Raw genomic sequence first — 17,364 nt, 5'->3', positions numbered from 1 at the left:
TGTAAAACAAATACCAGAAATTAGTAAGCTTTAAGAATCAAAGTACGCAATACAAAATAGGTCAAGGAATAAATATTTTACATATCCAAAACTCATAAAACCATCATGATTTCCAACTAAAGCCTCGTTTGTTTTGGCGTTGTTTTACTTTTCCTGTTTAGAAATGGCGATTTTTTGGTCGTTGTTTGGATGAGATGCTTCAATAGAAATGCTTTTTAGGGAACTTCATTTTTCTACTGTTCTGAGAATCTTTTTGATATTTGTTTCTCTATTAGAAAACTCCATTCTCTTGACCAATGTTTCTAAAACTATCTTTTTTAAAGAAGAGGACGAACCAAACGAAGCCTAAGAGTGAAAATAGTAAAACCTTGCAACCATCCTCACACTATCCTAGCTCGTTCGTAATTTGTCAGACTTTATAGAGCACCGTTTGCTCTTCTACAAGTACTTCCTTCAACCCGCTTCAGTTACTTATCCAAGCTGATTAAGGCTTCGTTTGGGACGACTTTCTTATTGTTTCTTAAAGAAGATTTTTAGTAAAAAAATTAATTTTTGTACTAAAAAGCTGCTTTAAGATGCAATAAAAAAATCGTTTCAAACAAAACCTAAGCTATGCAACATAAAACAGCTTTTGGTTCATCAAAACAAGATGCAACCAACATAGTTATAGCTGCACTAAACAACCATTATAGCTCAAATATTGCTTAGAAGCAAACGAAGTTCCCTTCCTTAAATTCGATACAGGAAAAAAAAATAAAAACTTGGTCAACAGAGGCAAAAAAAGAAGAAACTAAAGGAAAATAACTATAAACTGTACTAAAAAATAAAATGCTGAGCAAGATTGCACTGGCATATGAGATTTTGATCATATAAGAGAACCAAATAATCTTTAGTGGTAAGACAAAGTTACCGTTCTATGATTCGCAAAAAATCTTCACAAAGAATGAACCAAAAAATGGATTTTTAGCAAAAGATGAATACTTCACATGCTAAAAAATGATGATGCGTTCGACAAATTTTAGATTTTTGATAGTGATGATCCAACAAAATCATTCAAGACTTTACAGCGAGCAGAGAAAAAAAACTTTTCTTTAAGCAAATTAGGTAGGGCTAGGACTTGAACGGCGTTCGGTTGAGCTTTATGTTAATTAGGCTTCGTTTGGGACGGCTTTTTTACTGCTTTCTAAAACGGAGTTTTAGTACAAAATTTTTTATTTTTGTACTAAAACTCCGTTTTAGAAAGCAATACGCTGGCATACCCAGGCTACCGCAGCGGTTTTTTAAGTGTTGTTAATAATCGCTGCAAAACCCCCCAAGTTTTAATAGTGGGTTAGCATACAAGAAAGTTCATACCTCTTTGAAATCAGCAAAAGTAAAAAAATAGATATCAAAATAGAATCAATTAACTTCATCACCAGCAAGCATGTAGCCACTAAATGAAAAGGGTTACCATTGCTGACAAGCATTGCAAGCTTGCAGTACGCAGTCTATTATGTTAGGATATTGAATGAGAAAGAAGTTGAGCTTTTTGGGTGATGTGGAGAGAGAAAGTTAAGAGGAGAGAGAGAACAGAAACAAGAAATCATTATTGCTTAACCAAACCTCCTATAACAAACTATAGTATCTATTTGTAGACACAAATGGCTACACCAATGACAATACAAGTCATACAAGAAATTAACGAATAAGTACAACAGAGAAAATAAGAAAAATCTGGACCACTATACAACAATCTTCAACTTGATTCATATTTTACAATCAATGAACCATATGTACCCAATAATCTATGCCTTCTTGTATGCTGCACTAACTTTACGAGCAAAACAAATCGAATTGAGCCCAATCCCACTCGTGCTCGAACTCCACTATGCTTTCCAGTCCACGGTTCTAGCTCACACTTCCGTGTGTTCCACGTACTCTTGCGCCCGTCGCTGTTCCTCCTGTAATTCTGATGTAGTGGATCGTCGGAAGTCGATACCTGCAAGAAGGATTTGAAAATTCCCAATCCAGGGAAGAAGAAGAAGAAAGCTTTTCAAGCTTCAAAAGGTGTATATATCATTCAATCCCTTAAAACCTTACATTAGACCTATTTAAAGAAGCAAATAGAAGTCTCTAGACTAAAGAAGATAGACTAGTCCTTAGGCATAAGATAGGCTAAGATGTTCCTACATCAAATTCTCATGCCCATGCCTAGTGCCTTGTTCCTACGCCCTGCCCCTTGTGCCCTTGCTTTGCACCTCATGCGCCCCGCGCCTGCTCATGCGGTCCAACTTCGACCACCTCCTACACGTATCCACCCGAGTATTGAGCACTAAGTGATGCCTGCGCCTCGCTTGTATGTCACTCCCGGCCATGCGCCTTCACCCGTGCGACCCGAACTCCTACCCCCCTGTCACACCCTGCTTTCGACACACCAAATTCGATCGACACCACTCGCCGATCTGCCTGAGTTTCAACCTGGAAGTTCCACCTCAAAAGATTTAAACAAATCTTTTATCAAGAAAAAGATTCTTGTCTCCAACGCCGGCTGGCATGGCATTCGCTCACCCACGGCACCCAAGAAGCTTCTTCGATCCCTCAACATATGTACTTTCCACAAGTAATGATAACACAGGGATGTAATGCAAAAGCCCAAAATACCTCCAATTTCTCTGCTACTCAATTCCAAGTAATAAAGAAGATGAAACCACACGGATTACTTCTCAGGTTCTTCCTTGAAATATCCTTTGTTGACCCTCTTCAATCAGGCAGAATCAAGCCCTCAACCTCCACATTTTCTTGCTGAAGTGGAACCACTCAGCAAGCCCAAGTTGCATCCATCATCTTAGACCAGAGAGTTCAACATTGCTCTAAGAGTAATCAAGAGAATTGCGAGCCATCCTAGGCTCCGCCTTCCATCAATAATGCACACGGGCCAAATCCCGCATTGCCTGTTCGACCCAGGCCTTAATCCCGATCTCCTACGCCCGCACGACAACTGCTCGTACGCTCAGACCCACTTCGCGTGTCTGCCCTCGCAAGCTTTAGATCGCTACAACAACCCACTTTGTCTCCGCTGCTCAGACACTAAGCCTAGCGACATGCCTGCAATTTCCTCCGCTTACCGATCCTTTTGGCTTGTTCACAAACCCGAAGCTAAATGAAACATGCAGCTTGCTACGCCAACCTTCGATCTTGCTCCATCCACACAGCTTGCCTCCGTCTCCCCCCGACCGCCTCCTCCTTTTTTAATCGGTTTCTTTAGACAAGAAAATCTTCTTAACATTCACTTATCTCTGATAACATTTCTTAGGATCTTGATCATGACTGAGGAAGAAGTTCATCTTTTTGAGCTTCTTGGGGGTGGGAGAGAGAGAGAGAACATAAGTAAAAAATCTTTTTTGCTTAATCATACATCCAATAACAATCTATAATGTTTATTTATAAACACAAATGGCTATAACAATGACAATACAAGCCACACAAGAAATTAAATAATAAGTACGAAATAAAAACTAAGTAAAATATGGACAAATATCTAACAATCTCAGCATTAGTTTAGATTTTACAGTCAAAGAACAATCTGTATGCAAGAATCTGCACCTTCTTGCACCTTCCACTAACTCCATGAGCAAAACCTAAAGAACCGAGCCCAATCCTGCTCGTGCTCGACCTCCATTGTGCTTTACAATCCACAACTCTAGCTCATGCTCCCGCGCGTTCCGAACTACGTGTGACTGCACATGTCGTTCCTCCCGTGATATGCATGACAATGCCTTGTTCCCTGTTCCAACCCCTTATGCCTTGTTCCCTGTTCCAACCCCTTATTCCTTGTGCCACTGCCTTACGCCTCCTACGCCCTGCGCCGGTGCCTTGCACTCATGTGATCCGACTATGACCGCACCCTGCGTGTATCCACCCGAGCGCCGAGCCCTGTGTGATGCCTGCGCCTCACTCAATAGTCACGCCAGGTCGTGCACCTTCACCCGCACGACTCGAACTCCTGCAACCATGTCCGCAACCCTTTCTTTCTTCTATTTTTTCCCCTAATGATTTCTCAGCTTATAAACAACTAGACCGTCAACCATTAGTGGGGTCCCGTGCCCCCATGCCATGCTAAATCCGCATGTGGCAAAGATGTTTACATCTGATGTTTTGTTGCAACATTGTTGTCTTCGTATTATGACATGTTTAATAAATACATTTGCAACATCGATTACACTACTTTCATCTTACTCTAGTTCTTAGCACATTTTTGTTACATATTTCTTTTGAATTTACTCTCTATCAGTTGATTCTTTTGCTCATAATCTTGAATATAATTATTAGTTTTTGATGCTAATCATTTTGGTTTAACAGCTGTTGAGGAAGTAAAACACTCAAGCAACACAAATGATATGAAAGAAAAATGTAGCGAAAAGAAAGAACGCCAAGTTTTGACATGAAAAAGCTTGAAATCAGAAAAAAATCACGGAGCCACACCACATTAATAAATTTATAAGTAACATAATTATATATTAAATATTAAATGTACTTTCTTGTTTCCAGCTGTACATTTCCTATTGTTTAAGCCAAAGCAGAATGACTTATATATAGCTGGGTATTAGGCTGTAACATTAAAACAAAATAATATATTACATTTCCTGTTTACTGTTCTTCTTCCTGTTTTTCCGTTTCTTTATGGTATCAGAGCAGGTCGAAAATGGGCGACTCATCTACCTCGGAAAACTTTGAAGAATCACATGCAGAGAATCAAGAAGAGCTGCAGATCTCCTTGTCGCTAAAATTTGTCGTGACGAACATCAAGAACATAGCTCTGATCCATCTTGAATCGAAGAACTATGCCATTTGGAAACCACAAATCCTCAAAATCTTCAGTGCTCATCGATTTCATCGGTTCCTAGACTCTTCTATTCCTCCTCCAGATAAGTTTCTCACTAAATCGAATGGCTCCTCCACAAACAATCCCTCTTTCACCCAATGGCATCTCACCGACAAAATACTCGTTGCAGCCCTCTGTTCCACAATCTCCGCATCCATTTTGCCCTACATTGTAAACCTTGAATCAACTGCTGAAATCTGGGCAGTTCTTGCAACTCGGTTTCAATCCTCCAATAGATCTAAAGTAATCTAACTCAAGAACACTCTTCATAACATCTCTCTCAAAAATCTTACCATGACTCAATATCTTGGGGAGATTAAAATTCTTGTTGATCAGATTGCTGTCGACGGTTCCATGGTAGACACTGAAGATATTATTCTTTATATCCTAAATGGTCTTCCCACATCCTATCAACCCTTCAAAACTGCCATCCGAACTATGCTCACCCCTATTTCTCTAGATCAACTATACCCTCTTTTACTGAGTGAAGAAATAAATCTTGTCCTCGATGATGTTCGCAATTTCGCGTCCCCTGATCCAACTCTGGCTCTTTATGCCAACCGTGGCAAATTCCGCAAAAATAAATCCAGATTTCCAAATGCTGCTCCCAGTTTCGATAAAAACTCTGCATCTCAGAACATGTTTTGTCAAAATTGCCTCAAGAAAGGGCATTCGGTGCCAAATTGTTGGCATAGACTCAATCCGCAGTATGTGCCAAATTTAACCGCTAGCTCCAACAAAGCTCTTGTTGCTGCCTCAGACAACCAAAACAACAGTTGGCTTCTTGATTCGGGCGCTACGTCGCATCTTACAAGAACACTGGACAACATGTCGCTAGCAAATTCCTACCAAGGAACCGACAGTATCACTGTTTAAATTCAGGCTAAGCACCAAGCTCTCTCGGCTACATCCAAAACACACATCTGGCATTCCAGACTTGGACATCCGCATGACAGAATTTTATCTACCATTGCACACAATAATCCGCATTTATACATTTCTTCTTTTGTTTCTACATGCTTATCTTGTAAAAGTTCTAAAGCTCACAAACTTGCCTTTGATAAGTTTGCTAATAGGCAAAATTTGTTACTTTCTCTTATACACTCGGATGTTTGGGGACCTTCTCCGGTCCCATCTGTGCAAGGTTTTAGATATTACGTGATTTTTGTTGATGATTTTTCAAGATTTACATGGCTTTTTCCTATTAAACAAAAATCTGAAGTTACTATTGTTTTTATAAATTTTAAACGGCAAATTGAAAACTATATATCTCGGTCTATTAAAATCTTGCGCACAGATGGTGGCACAGAATACATCAATACTGCGTTAAAACAATTTCTTATACAAAATGGCATTATTCATCAGGTTTCTTGCCCATATACTACGGAGAAAAACGCAGTTGCAGAGCACAAGCATAGACATATTATTGAGACTACAAGAACATTACTTTCCACAGCTTCAGTTCCATATCAATATTGGCCTGACGCAACGCTAACTTCGGTTTATTTGATTAACAGGATGCCTTCCTCAGTTACATTCAACATAGCTCCGTTCGAACTACTTCATCACACCAAACCTGACTACATGCATCTACGTGTATTCGGGTGTGCGTGTTTCCCACTAGCTCCACCGCATACTCATCACAAGCTTCAACCCAAAGCCAAAATGTGTGTCTTCTTGGGTTACTCCAAAACTTATAAAGGATATCGGTGTCTTGACCTTACTAACAACAAAATTTTTATCTCTCACAATACTACTTTTGATGAACAATTATTTCCTTTTTCAAACAATGCTCATACTAACCAATATTCTGAAGATTCATCACCGTTTTTACTTATTCCTACTTCTGTTAGCAATCTGTCTCAGCCCAGCAATCCAGAACCTCCGAACATTACCTTCTTATCTTGTTTCTCTCGGGTTTCATCATAGTAATGCCGATCCTTCCCTTCTTATTTTTAATAAAAACAATATTAAAATTTACTTGCTTATGTATGTCGATGACATACTTATAACTAGTAACAACTCAAGTTTATTCAATCTACTATTTCCAAACTCAATGCTCGATTTACCATGAAACATTTGGGAGAGGCAAACAATTTCTTACGAATTAAGATTACTAATACTACAGATTCTTATTTCTTATCGCAGCAGCTATACACTCACAAGATTTTGCACCAAGCTCAACTTACTGCCTGTAAACCATTAGCTAACCCGAACTGCACAAAGATACCTGAGAAAATTCTGTTGGATCCGATACTCACCGATCCACAAATCTACCGTACAATCACTGGATCATTACAATACCTAACAATCACTAGGCCATACATCGCATTCAGCGTCAACCAACTTTCTCAACACATGCACAATCCTCTTCCTATACACTTCTATCTTCTAAAACGGCTTCTACGATATCTCAAAGGTACAAGTCATTATGGTCTTCCTATTTCTAAATCTAATCTTCGTCTCACTTCTTTTTCAGATGCGGACTGGGCTTGCGATCCTACTTCAAGAAGATCTACCTCAGGCTACTGCTCATTCCTTGGCTCCAATCTCATCACATGGACAGTCGAAAAGCAACACACAGTTGCGCGATCCTCAGCTGAATCTGAATATCGGGCGTTAGCTGCTCTCACAGCCGATGTTCTTTGGATTCGACGTCTTCTTCAAGATTTCGGTATATCACAGACAGATCCTACTACCATGTATTGTGATAATACCTCTTCTATAGCCTTAGCCAACAATCTAGTCTTTCATGCTCGAACAAAGCATATTGAGATCGATAAAAAATTCATTCGAGATCATCTGCAAAATGAAAATATTCGACTTCTACCTATCTCTACTACGGATCAAACATCAGACATTTTTACTAAAGCCTTGTCCACTCCTAGATTTTTGTTACTTCGGGACAAACTCACTGTTACTCCGCACTCGTTAGTTTGAAGGGGTGTATAAGTAACATAATTATATATTAAATATTAAATGTACTTTCTTGTTTCCAGCTGTACATTTCCTATTGGTTAAGCCAAAGCAGAATGGCTTATATATAGCTGGGTATTAGGCTGTAACAGTAAAACGAAATAATAGATTACATTTCCTGTTTAATGTTCTTTTTCCTGTTTTCCGTTTCTTTAAAATTCACTATGAAATTTTAGAAGAAATAGTACATTTATTTCTTCTCTCACTCTATTCCTGTCTCTTTTCTCTTGTATATCATTCTATATCAAGAACTTACAAAGATATACACAAGAAAACCACCAAGGGGCGCAACCCTTCATGAAAAATGCGTAAGATTTATGCTAGTCCGTCTCGAAGCGCTGCGGTGCTCAACTCTCTTACTCCAATCTGCATAACAGTGCCACATCGCCAGGGTCTTAAGCATCGCAACACTGCATCCGATGTTTGGAGCATCGTTGTGCTCCGCTCGTTGTCTATCTCCAAGTAAATTATATAGCACACAACGCTAAGGTACACAGCTCTACAGTAGTTGATGGTTGTACGGGGAAGAAAAAAATCATGCAAGTGGAGGACCCAGGGCGAGCTCGACTGATGAAATTTTCATCCAAAATAGCAATATAACCTGATTGATTACACAATCAAATTCCACTAAAAACTAACGCTAACAACATCTTTTTATCTTCATGTACGTACGCAAAATGTCGCAATACTCTTACATCAATGAAGCTGAACGTAACTCTCAGTATTAAAGAATCAAAAGAGAATAAAAAATTTCACTCCAATCTTAGAATAACTTAGTTTTTGTAATATTTATGATTACTAAAATTTTTTTAAAAAAATTTACATTAGACATAATGATATAAGATTTTTTATGCACTAATTTACGTTAAAAAAAATTATTATCTCAGTTCCAGTGCCTCAAATGATATATAGAAGCCAACAGAAGATCATTGTCTTTTATACATATATCAGTAGTGTTGATATGAAAAATTTATTGTGTGGGCCCTGACAGCATCAAGAGACCAACAAAAATACGTCACGTTATTTTTTTGCTCGATATCATTGTATACTGAATGACATGACACGTTCTGATTGGTCTACGAACCGTTTGGTGTTCGGGCATAATAATTTCTTGTTGAAATGGCATTAGGACTGCAAACGAACCAAACCAAGTCGAGTATGTGAGTGTTCATGTTTGTGCTCATTTAATATCAGGTTGTTCAAGTTTGGTTCATGTTTGTTCGAGCTTTAATTCCCTCCACTAAAAGTTATTTTCTAATCTAAATCTTCCAAATTATTTTGGATTATGATAGTTAGATTATTTACATTTTATAAATAATTTTTAATTTTAAAAAACAACTCTATGCATATAAAATGAATGAAATAATTAGGATTAGGATTATACTTCCTATGTTATAAAAAAAACAAAATATGTTTTTTATGTCATTCGAAGCAAATTTATAGATAAATTGAACGTCTAAATTCGAAATAAATAAAAAATAACACTTTTTTAAATGAAAAAATAAAAATGGACTAAATAAATTTTTTCGTCCACACTCGCCAAATTTAAAACAGCCAGATAGGTTAAAGAAGTTATCATCTAAATTCAAACTTCAGAGTTCAGGCCATTAGATTGAAATACTATTCGGGATGCCCTTCGCTGTGATCCCGCTCTCACTGTAAGGAGAGAGAAGGGAGTAAGGCATCTTGACTGGCCCGTTGCGATTCTTCAGGCTAGGCTCACTATTCAACCTCGCAATCTTCTTCTCAATCTCCTTCAGCTTGGCACTGAAGCGATTCCACGCATCGATCGCGCGTTCATCCCTGCTCCACTCGGCGCTCACCCTCTGCCCCAAATACACCTCATCGCTTGTGTGAGTCGATAGCACTTCGATCAGTGAAATCCCGACAATGGTGTGCAACTGGCACGCGATCGTTTTCAAGAAAACCTTCTCCGGGTTCTTCTGAAGCTCGCCGTACTCAGCCGAGCCAATCTCTGGCATGAACCGGCGGCTCATTGTAGGCCTGTTTGGGACGTAGCCGGCGTACGGGTACTGGCCAAAGTTGACTGCGGCGTGCATGGCGGAAGCCACCCATATGATGGTGGCACACGAGTTGACCAGCTCCGGCACCCTCCTCATCTCCGGCCACCACGGCGCATCTTTCTTGTCACCATGGCCGACCTCACGCACCTCCTTCCACCAAGCCTGCAGCTCCTCATCACACTGCACGGCTGAGTCATCGTGGTAGTAGATGGCACAGTACTCGCAAACCCAAGCCTCGATCGCTGACCAAATGGCGAGCCCATCTACTGCATATGGGTAATCTTCGATCAGGAGCCGGAGCTTGTGCGGCCTCGACGGGTCCTCCACCGCCATTCCCCGCTTGAGGAGATCGGATGGAAGTCCCTGTTCGACGAAATTCCAGCTCTTGTAAGCCATGGAGGACATTTCAAGAGCATACCTGGAAGGAAAGATGATGAACTCGAGAAGGCCATCGGCATTGACGAGGCTCTGTCGAGCCAAACCATTTATGTTCATGGTGTCACGGTAGTGAGGCATGAGTAGCTTGTTGATTGGATGCATCGAGCTTAATTGACGATTTGTGGCAATCACAAACGGCTCAATCACCGCATGAGTGCGCAGCCTGGCATGGAAGACATTGAAACGTCAAGTAATTACAATAGACATAGAAAACTAAAATAGCCAAATTGCATTGGTTCAATTGGGCCGTTTTACCGTTCTGGAGCTAATTAGCTAAAGGAAGTGATCTATAGATACCAAAAAGTTCCATGAACAAGTATATACCAGTGGCTAATAAGCTGATGAACGCACGAGTCGTTGATGACGACATAGGATTTTGCTAGCGTCCAAACTGAACCCTCGACGCCAGAAATGGCTGGGGTATACACAGTACTTATTGCACCAAGTGTATCGTCACCGGGATGCGGCAAGCTAAGCTCAATGGAAAGTGGTTTTAGAGTGTTATCATCATTAAGGAAGAGGAGCGTTCGCGAGGCATAAACCTTACGGTCAGTAGCATTGATGCGCCTTAGATATGGCATAATGGAGTCATGATGGTCGAGAATAAAGAGCCTGTTACAGTCAAGTGCCTGCACAATTGGAAAGAAGCAACTAAACAAATTTAATTGAATCTCTTTTATAGGCAATTAATTGAGCTGAAAATCAAATTAGAGGATGTTAGAAAGCTGAACTTACTTGTTGGACTGAAAGGCCGTGTAGGTTCCTTTCGATATGGTCCAGTTTTATTGTGCTATTCTGGTTGCCATATTGCCTGGGATCGAGCTTACTGGTTGGTGGGAATTCCTGTAAAAATCTTAACAAAATCAGCTAGTTGTTTTCTTAAGAGCAAGGATTGTTAATTTCTCATGTATGCTCTAATTATTTTGATAATTGTACATACAATCAGGGATCAGATCCAGCCTTAATTTTTAAAGGGATAAGTAAAAGTGTAGAGTTTTTTTTTCATAAATATAATTAAAACTAAAATTTATTCCGAGAGCGTTGTCTGTTGACCCGTATTTATTCATCGTTATACTCTTCACAGATATGTCAGGGGTCTAAGGGGAAACCGCCTCCAAGTGGGGTTCGACCATACAAATTTTGAATTTTCTTTACTATTTTTCTTTGCATTTGGTTCATGGTTTTCTAACAATAACATCTCTACATAATGTGTTTAATTATGTTGGGGCAATTGCCTAAAAACTATAGTAGTTTAAAATTTTGAAGGAAGACAAAATTGAGGATGATTCAAATCTAATCATCAAAAGTATAGTTAGGCCAATTAAGATAGATTCACACACATATCACATACACAAGATTCGAATTCAAAACTTCTTAGTTGATAACCTAAGCTCCCAACCAACAGATCAAGATAAGCTGTCTGGGCCATTTCTCATAAAATAAAAATAACCATGTACAAATGATTAACAGAGCACATACAATACCTTGAGGCGTTGGATGATGATAGGGTTAACGCCGGCCAACATTTCTCTCGCAAACTCTTCATCGGTCCTCCATGCCCACTTATCATCTTAGTTCATCGTTGCAACCCAAAAAACAATAATATTTACACTTAGTATGATCAAGCAAGTGGCTAAAAGAAACCAAGGGACATCAGTGAGAGAACCTACTTTGAATAACTTGAGGCATTGGTAATTTGAGGAAGCTGCACTGGCCGTTGATGGGGATAAGGGCGCTCTTGAAAAACCCCATTGGCAAGGCCTGAAAGAACTTGCGAAGCATAGGGATGTCAGGCAATGGCAAGCCACTCTCGTAGAGCTTGAGCAGGTCTTCAAAGGATACGAACTCTTCGTTCGTGAAGTTCAAGACGGCCCTGAATATTGGTAGCAGGTCCTTGGCCACTGTTTTTATGCCGTGGCCTACGAAGTCGGACATCTTGATGCGCCCGAACCGCTCGTCGCGTGGCACATAGATCTTAAACTGATCAAGCTTGCCAAGCCGGCTCTCCGACTTTGGATCTACAGAAAGTTATCAACATTCTTAGGCGTTGCAAGGTGTGTCAAGAAAGAGGAAAATTAGTTCGCGCGGAGTTTGGATGTAGCCCATGTCTGATCTCTAATGAAATCAAGTACTTGACTTGTAAACACTATGTATAATTTATACACAAGTCACATGACTTGATTTCATTGGAGTCTGAATAAATCCGGTGACTTGTACACAAAAAACCACAAGAATTGATTCTATTGGAGTCACAATAGACTCGGTATGTAATAATTTCTCCAATAAAAAAAGATTGGATGTATTGAACAAGCTTTAGCCCTTTAGTTAAAGAAATTATTATGTGCGATCACCCAACGCAGTTCGAAGGCGAATCAGGAGGCGCAACTTCATTTTTTTGGTTGTATACATAGTGATATGACGCATCCTGATTTAGCTCGAGACCATCTTTGACTCACAAAATAATTTTCCCTTTCATTAAGGCAGAGCTTCAAATTCTTTTTATTTGCAGTAAAATTAGTGCTGAGCTCAAAAGTATCGAAATTAAAATAATAATAAAAAAACTCATCTTGATGCTTTTTATGACATAATATTTTAATATAATTTTTTTCAATATTTTATTGTCAAATAAAAAAGGAAATTACTTAATAAAAGCCTTATTTATATTGAAATCGAAACAACTGTGTTAGATAAATTTATTTGACACAAATAACAATAAAGCGATGTAAATTGATTAAATGATAGAAAAGATTTGATTAATTATTAGAAAATAATTTCAATTATACTTAAGAATATCTAATGACAATTAAATTAAATTTTGAGTATCGATAAATTAAATTGTAGTTAGAATAATAATTAAAATAACATAATACTTTTTATGTCATAATAAACAATTTTGTTGGCGAAAAAGAAAATTTATCAATATCTTAAATAAAATTTCGATTTTAAAAGTCATATCTCATTATTTTCTTAATAACGTCAATTTTTTTTTTTGTACAAAAGAACTTCAAACAATATTAGTTAGTTTAATTTTTATTAAATTCTTTAAAATTTTATTTATATTTTGTTAAAATACTTAATTAATGATCTAATAAGATCATTACAAAATTTGGCCTGATGCCCTATTTGGCAGTGCAACCTGGTTATATGTTTTGATGGTTTTTTATTTTTTATAGTGATTTGTTTTGCTGTGTGCTATTGTAGTGCAAGTAAAATTAATGATTAGTTGTTTTAAGTGTGGCCAATCTTGTTGTTTGGGCAATTGTGATAGAAAAATTTATTTGAAAATTTTAATTTTGAAGAAAAAATAATCAAATGTTAAAAAAATAAGGTGTGATTTTTAATTAGAGAAGTAATATCAATTATTTTTAAAATATTTACAAATTATTAATTAAAATATTATTATTTATTATGTCTTCATGTTCAACCCTGATTCGTCCGATCGAATCATAAACCTATCATTCTTCCGGTTCGTTGTCCAGCCCGATTTTCACAAACTTGATGAATAATATAAAAATTAAAATATATGCTAGGTGATATTTCAGAATAATTTATACAATAAATAACGTTTAATTAAAAAAATGTACAATCATATATCTATAAAAATATCTTATATGATAACTAAAAATAAAATAAAATAAACCAAAGATATTTTTGTCTGAAGAAGCTGTTTTAAGTGTTTGGAGAATATGTTCACTTAAAATTTTCATTACAACCCATTTTTTTAAACTTTTATACCGCTGATTTTATCTTCTTACATTATACCTAAAATCCCCTAAATAAATTTGAAGGGGGTGTTTGGTATAGGATTGGATTCAATTTTAGTAGGATTTACTAAATCCTAGAAACTTGGCGAAGAGTGAAGGTCCGACGTCGGGTAGAAGTCCGGCGTCTGTTGGTGGCAGAGGAGAACTCCAGCATCACTTGGGCGGAGTTTCGGCGTCAGGAGGGAACTCTGTCGTTAATTGAGAAGAATTTCCACATCCCATGGAAGTTGGGCTGAATTCTGGCGTTCTCCCGAATATCTGGCAGAGTTCTGATGTATTCAGGCGGCGAGAAGAACTCCGGCGGTGGTCGAGGAGGAGAGGATTCTCCTTTTCGCCTTTCTCTTCTTCTTCCCTTCTTCTTCTCTCTCTTCACTTGAGTCCACTTTGTGTAGAATGAGGGCTCTATTTATAGTTTTTTTGGAGTGGCAAAGCCCGTAAATAGAGGTGAGATCATGGGCGAATTGGGAGTGGTTTGAATGGACAGATGATATCGAATCCTTTGATCATGCACCGTTTGTTTGACATTTGAAGTCCTTAATGATGTTGGAATTCGGCGATCTTGGGCTCGTTGGATTTGTCTCGTCGAGCCGCTCGATTCGAGTACATGCTCGTTAAAATCGGAGATTGTTTGGTAACTCAAATTGCAGTTTGAACCTTCCAACAGCTCTTCGGGTCCACGATTCGGACCCATTTGGGCTCGGATTGAGTCAAATTTGGTGTCGTTGGGTTCGTATTTCCGAGATGCTCAGTTTGACTGTAAGTTTGCTGAAATCGGAGTTCAGGTGCTCCCGAATTTAATTTTCGAAGCTTCCAACTTGATTTTTGCCTCGAGATTCGTGCCCGATAAAGCTAATTTTTGCATGACGTATCAATATTAATTAAGATAATTATAATGAGTTTTAACTACTAATTATATTACTAACTATTTGATTTTTGCCTCGTTTCTTCAGACGTTACAACATTTTGATCTGAAGCAACGACGGTAGCTCACTCACTGTGAAGGTAACTTTCTCCCATTCGCGCGCTTCTTCCGCCAAATCCCGTAAATCCGACTTCTAGCTGGATTAAGATTTGCCGGGATTTAGCGTAAATCCGCAAATCCGAGATTTACGAATTTGCCGGATTTACCGCGACTTTTTTTGCGTTTGGGTGGATTTACCCTAAATCCTACTAAAAACTACAAATAAATCCGATACCAAACTCCCCCGAAATATTAAAAAATAAATTTGTCGAAAAGTAGACGCACCAGTCTTTGACGGCGGGCGGCCGGTCTTGCAGCGGCGGGGGTATGGGAACTCGGCCGAGCCACCGAGTACTGGCCGGGCCAAATTCGGGTTCTCGTCCGGGTTGCCGAGATCATTATAGTAGTCGTAGCTGTAAACGCGGTCCCATTTCTCTAGCTTACGGTTCACACCATCTCCTCGAAGGTTGCGCAGCTCGTCCAGCCGGTACGGCCGTAGCGGCTCCGGCGTGCGCTTTGGCAAGTAGGACTGCAACCCCCCTTAGAGTTTCAGTTTAAATTTGCTCATATTGCTCTGCTAATAAGTTAGTACATATATACGCAAGGTATTCGACGAAATTAATGCGAGGTAGCGAGCTACAGTTCTTACGTTGTTGGCGAAAAAGATGCGGTCGTAAGAGTATTTATCGGAGCTGTAAACCCAGGAGTTGCAATCGAAGTGGATCCGCCCCTTTCCCGGGAAGTTTTCGATGGTGATGCACTTGAGGTAGAACTGCTGCCGGTGGCAGTTCCGTACAATGACGGCGCCGGGTATCCCCTGGCTTTCGCCCACCATGAACTTCACCACATACGTTTTCTCGCCGGCGACAAGTTTTGGAATGACCGGAAGCTTCGTCGGCGCCAGGTATGCCGGCGGCCCCACCACCCCTCTGTTCCCGTTATCTGCGCGGATGTTAACGAAGCTATAATCTCCGGAGACATGAGCTTAATGGTGAGTGATACCGTGATCTTCGACGTAGAAGCAAAGAGGCATAAGTTCTTTCACAAAAAAAAAAAATCATCTACTAACTTTGATATATTTATTAAATAATTTAGTAGTATTAAGAGATTTGTGTCGTAAAAACACTTTCATCTAAATAAAAATATATATTAGAATGTAATATTTTTGCCCATTTATAAGTAAAAAAAAAGATATTCCTTTATAATTTGTATCACAAAACATGCTTCAAAGTTCTTAAATTTATATGTAAATTAATGTGGCCTTTATATATAATTTATAGCACAAACCTCAACATACGTATAATAGCTTTAAAGTCAATCACGAGGATATTCTTATTAATTTTATTCTATTTTTATTTTTGGAAAAATTAGTTATTTTTAATTTAAAATATAGTTGCTATAAAGCATCATTTTTAGCCACTCCAAATGAAGAAATTATTATGTGCGGAGCCCGGATGAGAAGAATCATTCAGACATATGAGTATACACACCGTATAAAAATTTGTACATAATATGTATCAAATTTTTATCCACATAGTGTATATACTTAACATATATATCCGGACTATTTTTCTCATTTGGACTCCACATAGAATAATTTCTCCTCCAAATGAAACCCCTCAGGGCACAATTGGTTCTAGCTCCTGTTCTCAAATTACAAAGAACCAAATAAGGAAGCAAAGGAGAACACACTAGGATCGCCGACGGTGGCGCTGACGAGTCGGAACTCGACTTTCTGGCCGAGAAAGTCATGTATTTGGTCGAGAATGGCGGCGTTAACGCCGTTGAGATCAAGCACATTCTTGTTCATCAGCACCACCTTGGCCTTCACTTTCGTCTCCTTCTTTCCCCGAGATAACATATCCTTCATTAGGTCACGCATCATCTTTGTTGCCACTCTTTACCAGAAACTGCTATAAGAATAAAGCAAAGAGGGATGAAGAAGGAGCAGGCGTGAGTGGTGAGTACTGCTGTGCTTGGGATTTTTCGGGCTAAGAAGCAATTTATAGAAGCCTCCTTGCGGAAATAAATGTTTGGGACAGTTGCAGCATTGATTCTTCTGTTTCATGGCTTCAAGAGATGTGAGGTGAAATAATCAATGGTGATTGATGACTCATTAATGACTGAGTGGTTGGAATGTTTTTACTGTTATGTCCTTCCAATCTAAACAGGATAAAAATATAATAAAGAAAGACTTTGACCTGTTTGGTCAGCATTACTGCCAAAATTTGATGGGTGTGGACCAGCGATTCATCAGTGACGTGATTCCTTCATTATTCTTCAATTCTGTTTATGTTTATCCGTAGTTAAATTTTATACAATTGACTTTAGCGTCAACTC

General features: G+C 38.7%; 1 protein-coding gene across 1 annotated transcript; it reads right to left on the bottom strand.

The window, feature by feature from the left end:
- Window positions 1–9,291: 9,291 nt before the first annotated feature.
- LOC110096882 (probable linoleate 9S-lipoxygenase 5) lies at window positions 9,292–17,150 on the bottom strand. Its single transcript, XM_020823019.2, has 8 exons — window positions 16,717–17,150; window positions 15,674–15,966; window positions 15,310–15,553; window positions 11,970–12,317; window positions 11,784–11,869; window positions 11,035–11,142; window positions 10,624–10,928; window positions 9,292–10,462 (listed from the first exon to the last, which is right to left on the bottom strand). Exons 1-8 carry the CDS (start codon window positions 16,907–16,909, stop codon window positions 9,445–9,447), a joined length of 2,595 nt encoding a protein of 864 aa, XP_020678678.1. The 5' UTR covers window positions 16,910–17,150; the 3' UTR covers window positions 9,292–9,444.
- Window positions 17,151–17,364: the final 214 nt, after the last annotated feature.

The sequence above is a fragment of the Dendrobium catenatum genome, unplaced genomic scaffold (genome assembly GCF_001605985.2).
Source record: "Dendrobium catenatum unplaced genomic scaffold, ASM160598v2 fragScaff_scaffold_1344, whole genome shotgun sequence".
Classification (NCBI taxonomy): domain Eukaryota; kingdom Viridiplantae; phylum Streptophyta; class Magnoliopsida; order Asparagales; family Orchidaceae; genus Dendrobium; species Dendrobium catenatum.
Note: the sequence above shows the minus strand (reverse complement) of the source record. Positions and strands in the feature narration are given on the sequence as shown.

What these genes read in the sequence shown, in the direction of transcription:
- LOC110096882 (XM_020823019.2), bottom strand. Translation starts at nt 16,909, where the DNA reads ATGATGCGTGACCTAATGAAGGATATGTTATCTCGGGGAAAGAAGGAG. An exon ending in GCATCTTTTTCGCCAACAAC is followed by an intron (nt 15,554 to 15,673) that starts GTAAGAACTGTA and finishes GGGGGGTTGCAG; the next exon opens with TCCTACTTGCCAAAGCGCAC. An exon ending in CATCAGCTTATTAGCCACTG is followed by an intron (nt 10,463 to 10,623) that starts GTATATACTTGT and finishes CTTCCATGCCAG; the next exon opens with GCTGCGCACTCATGCGGTGA.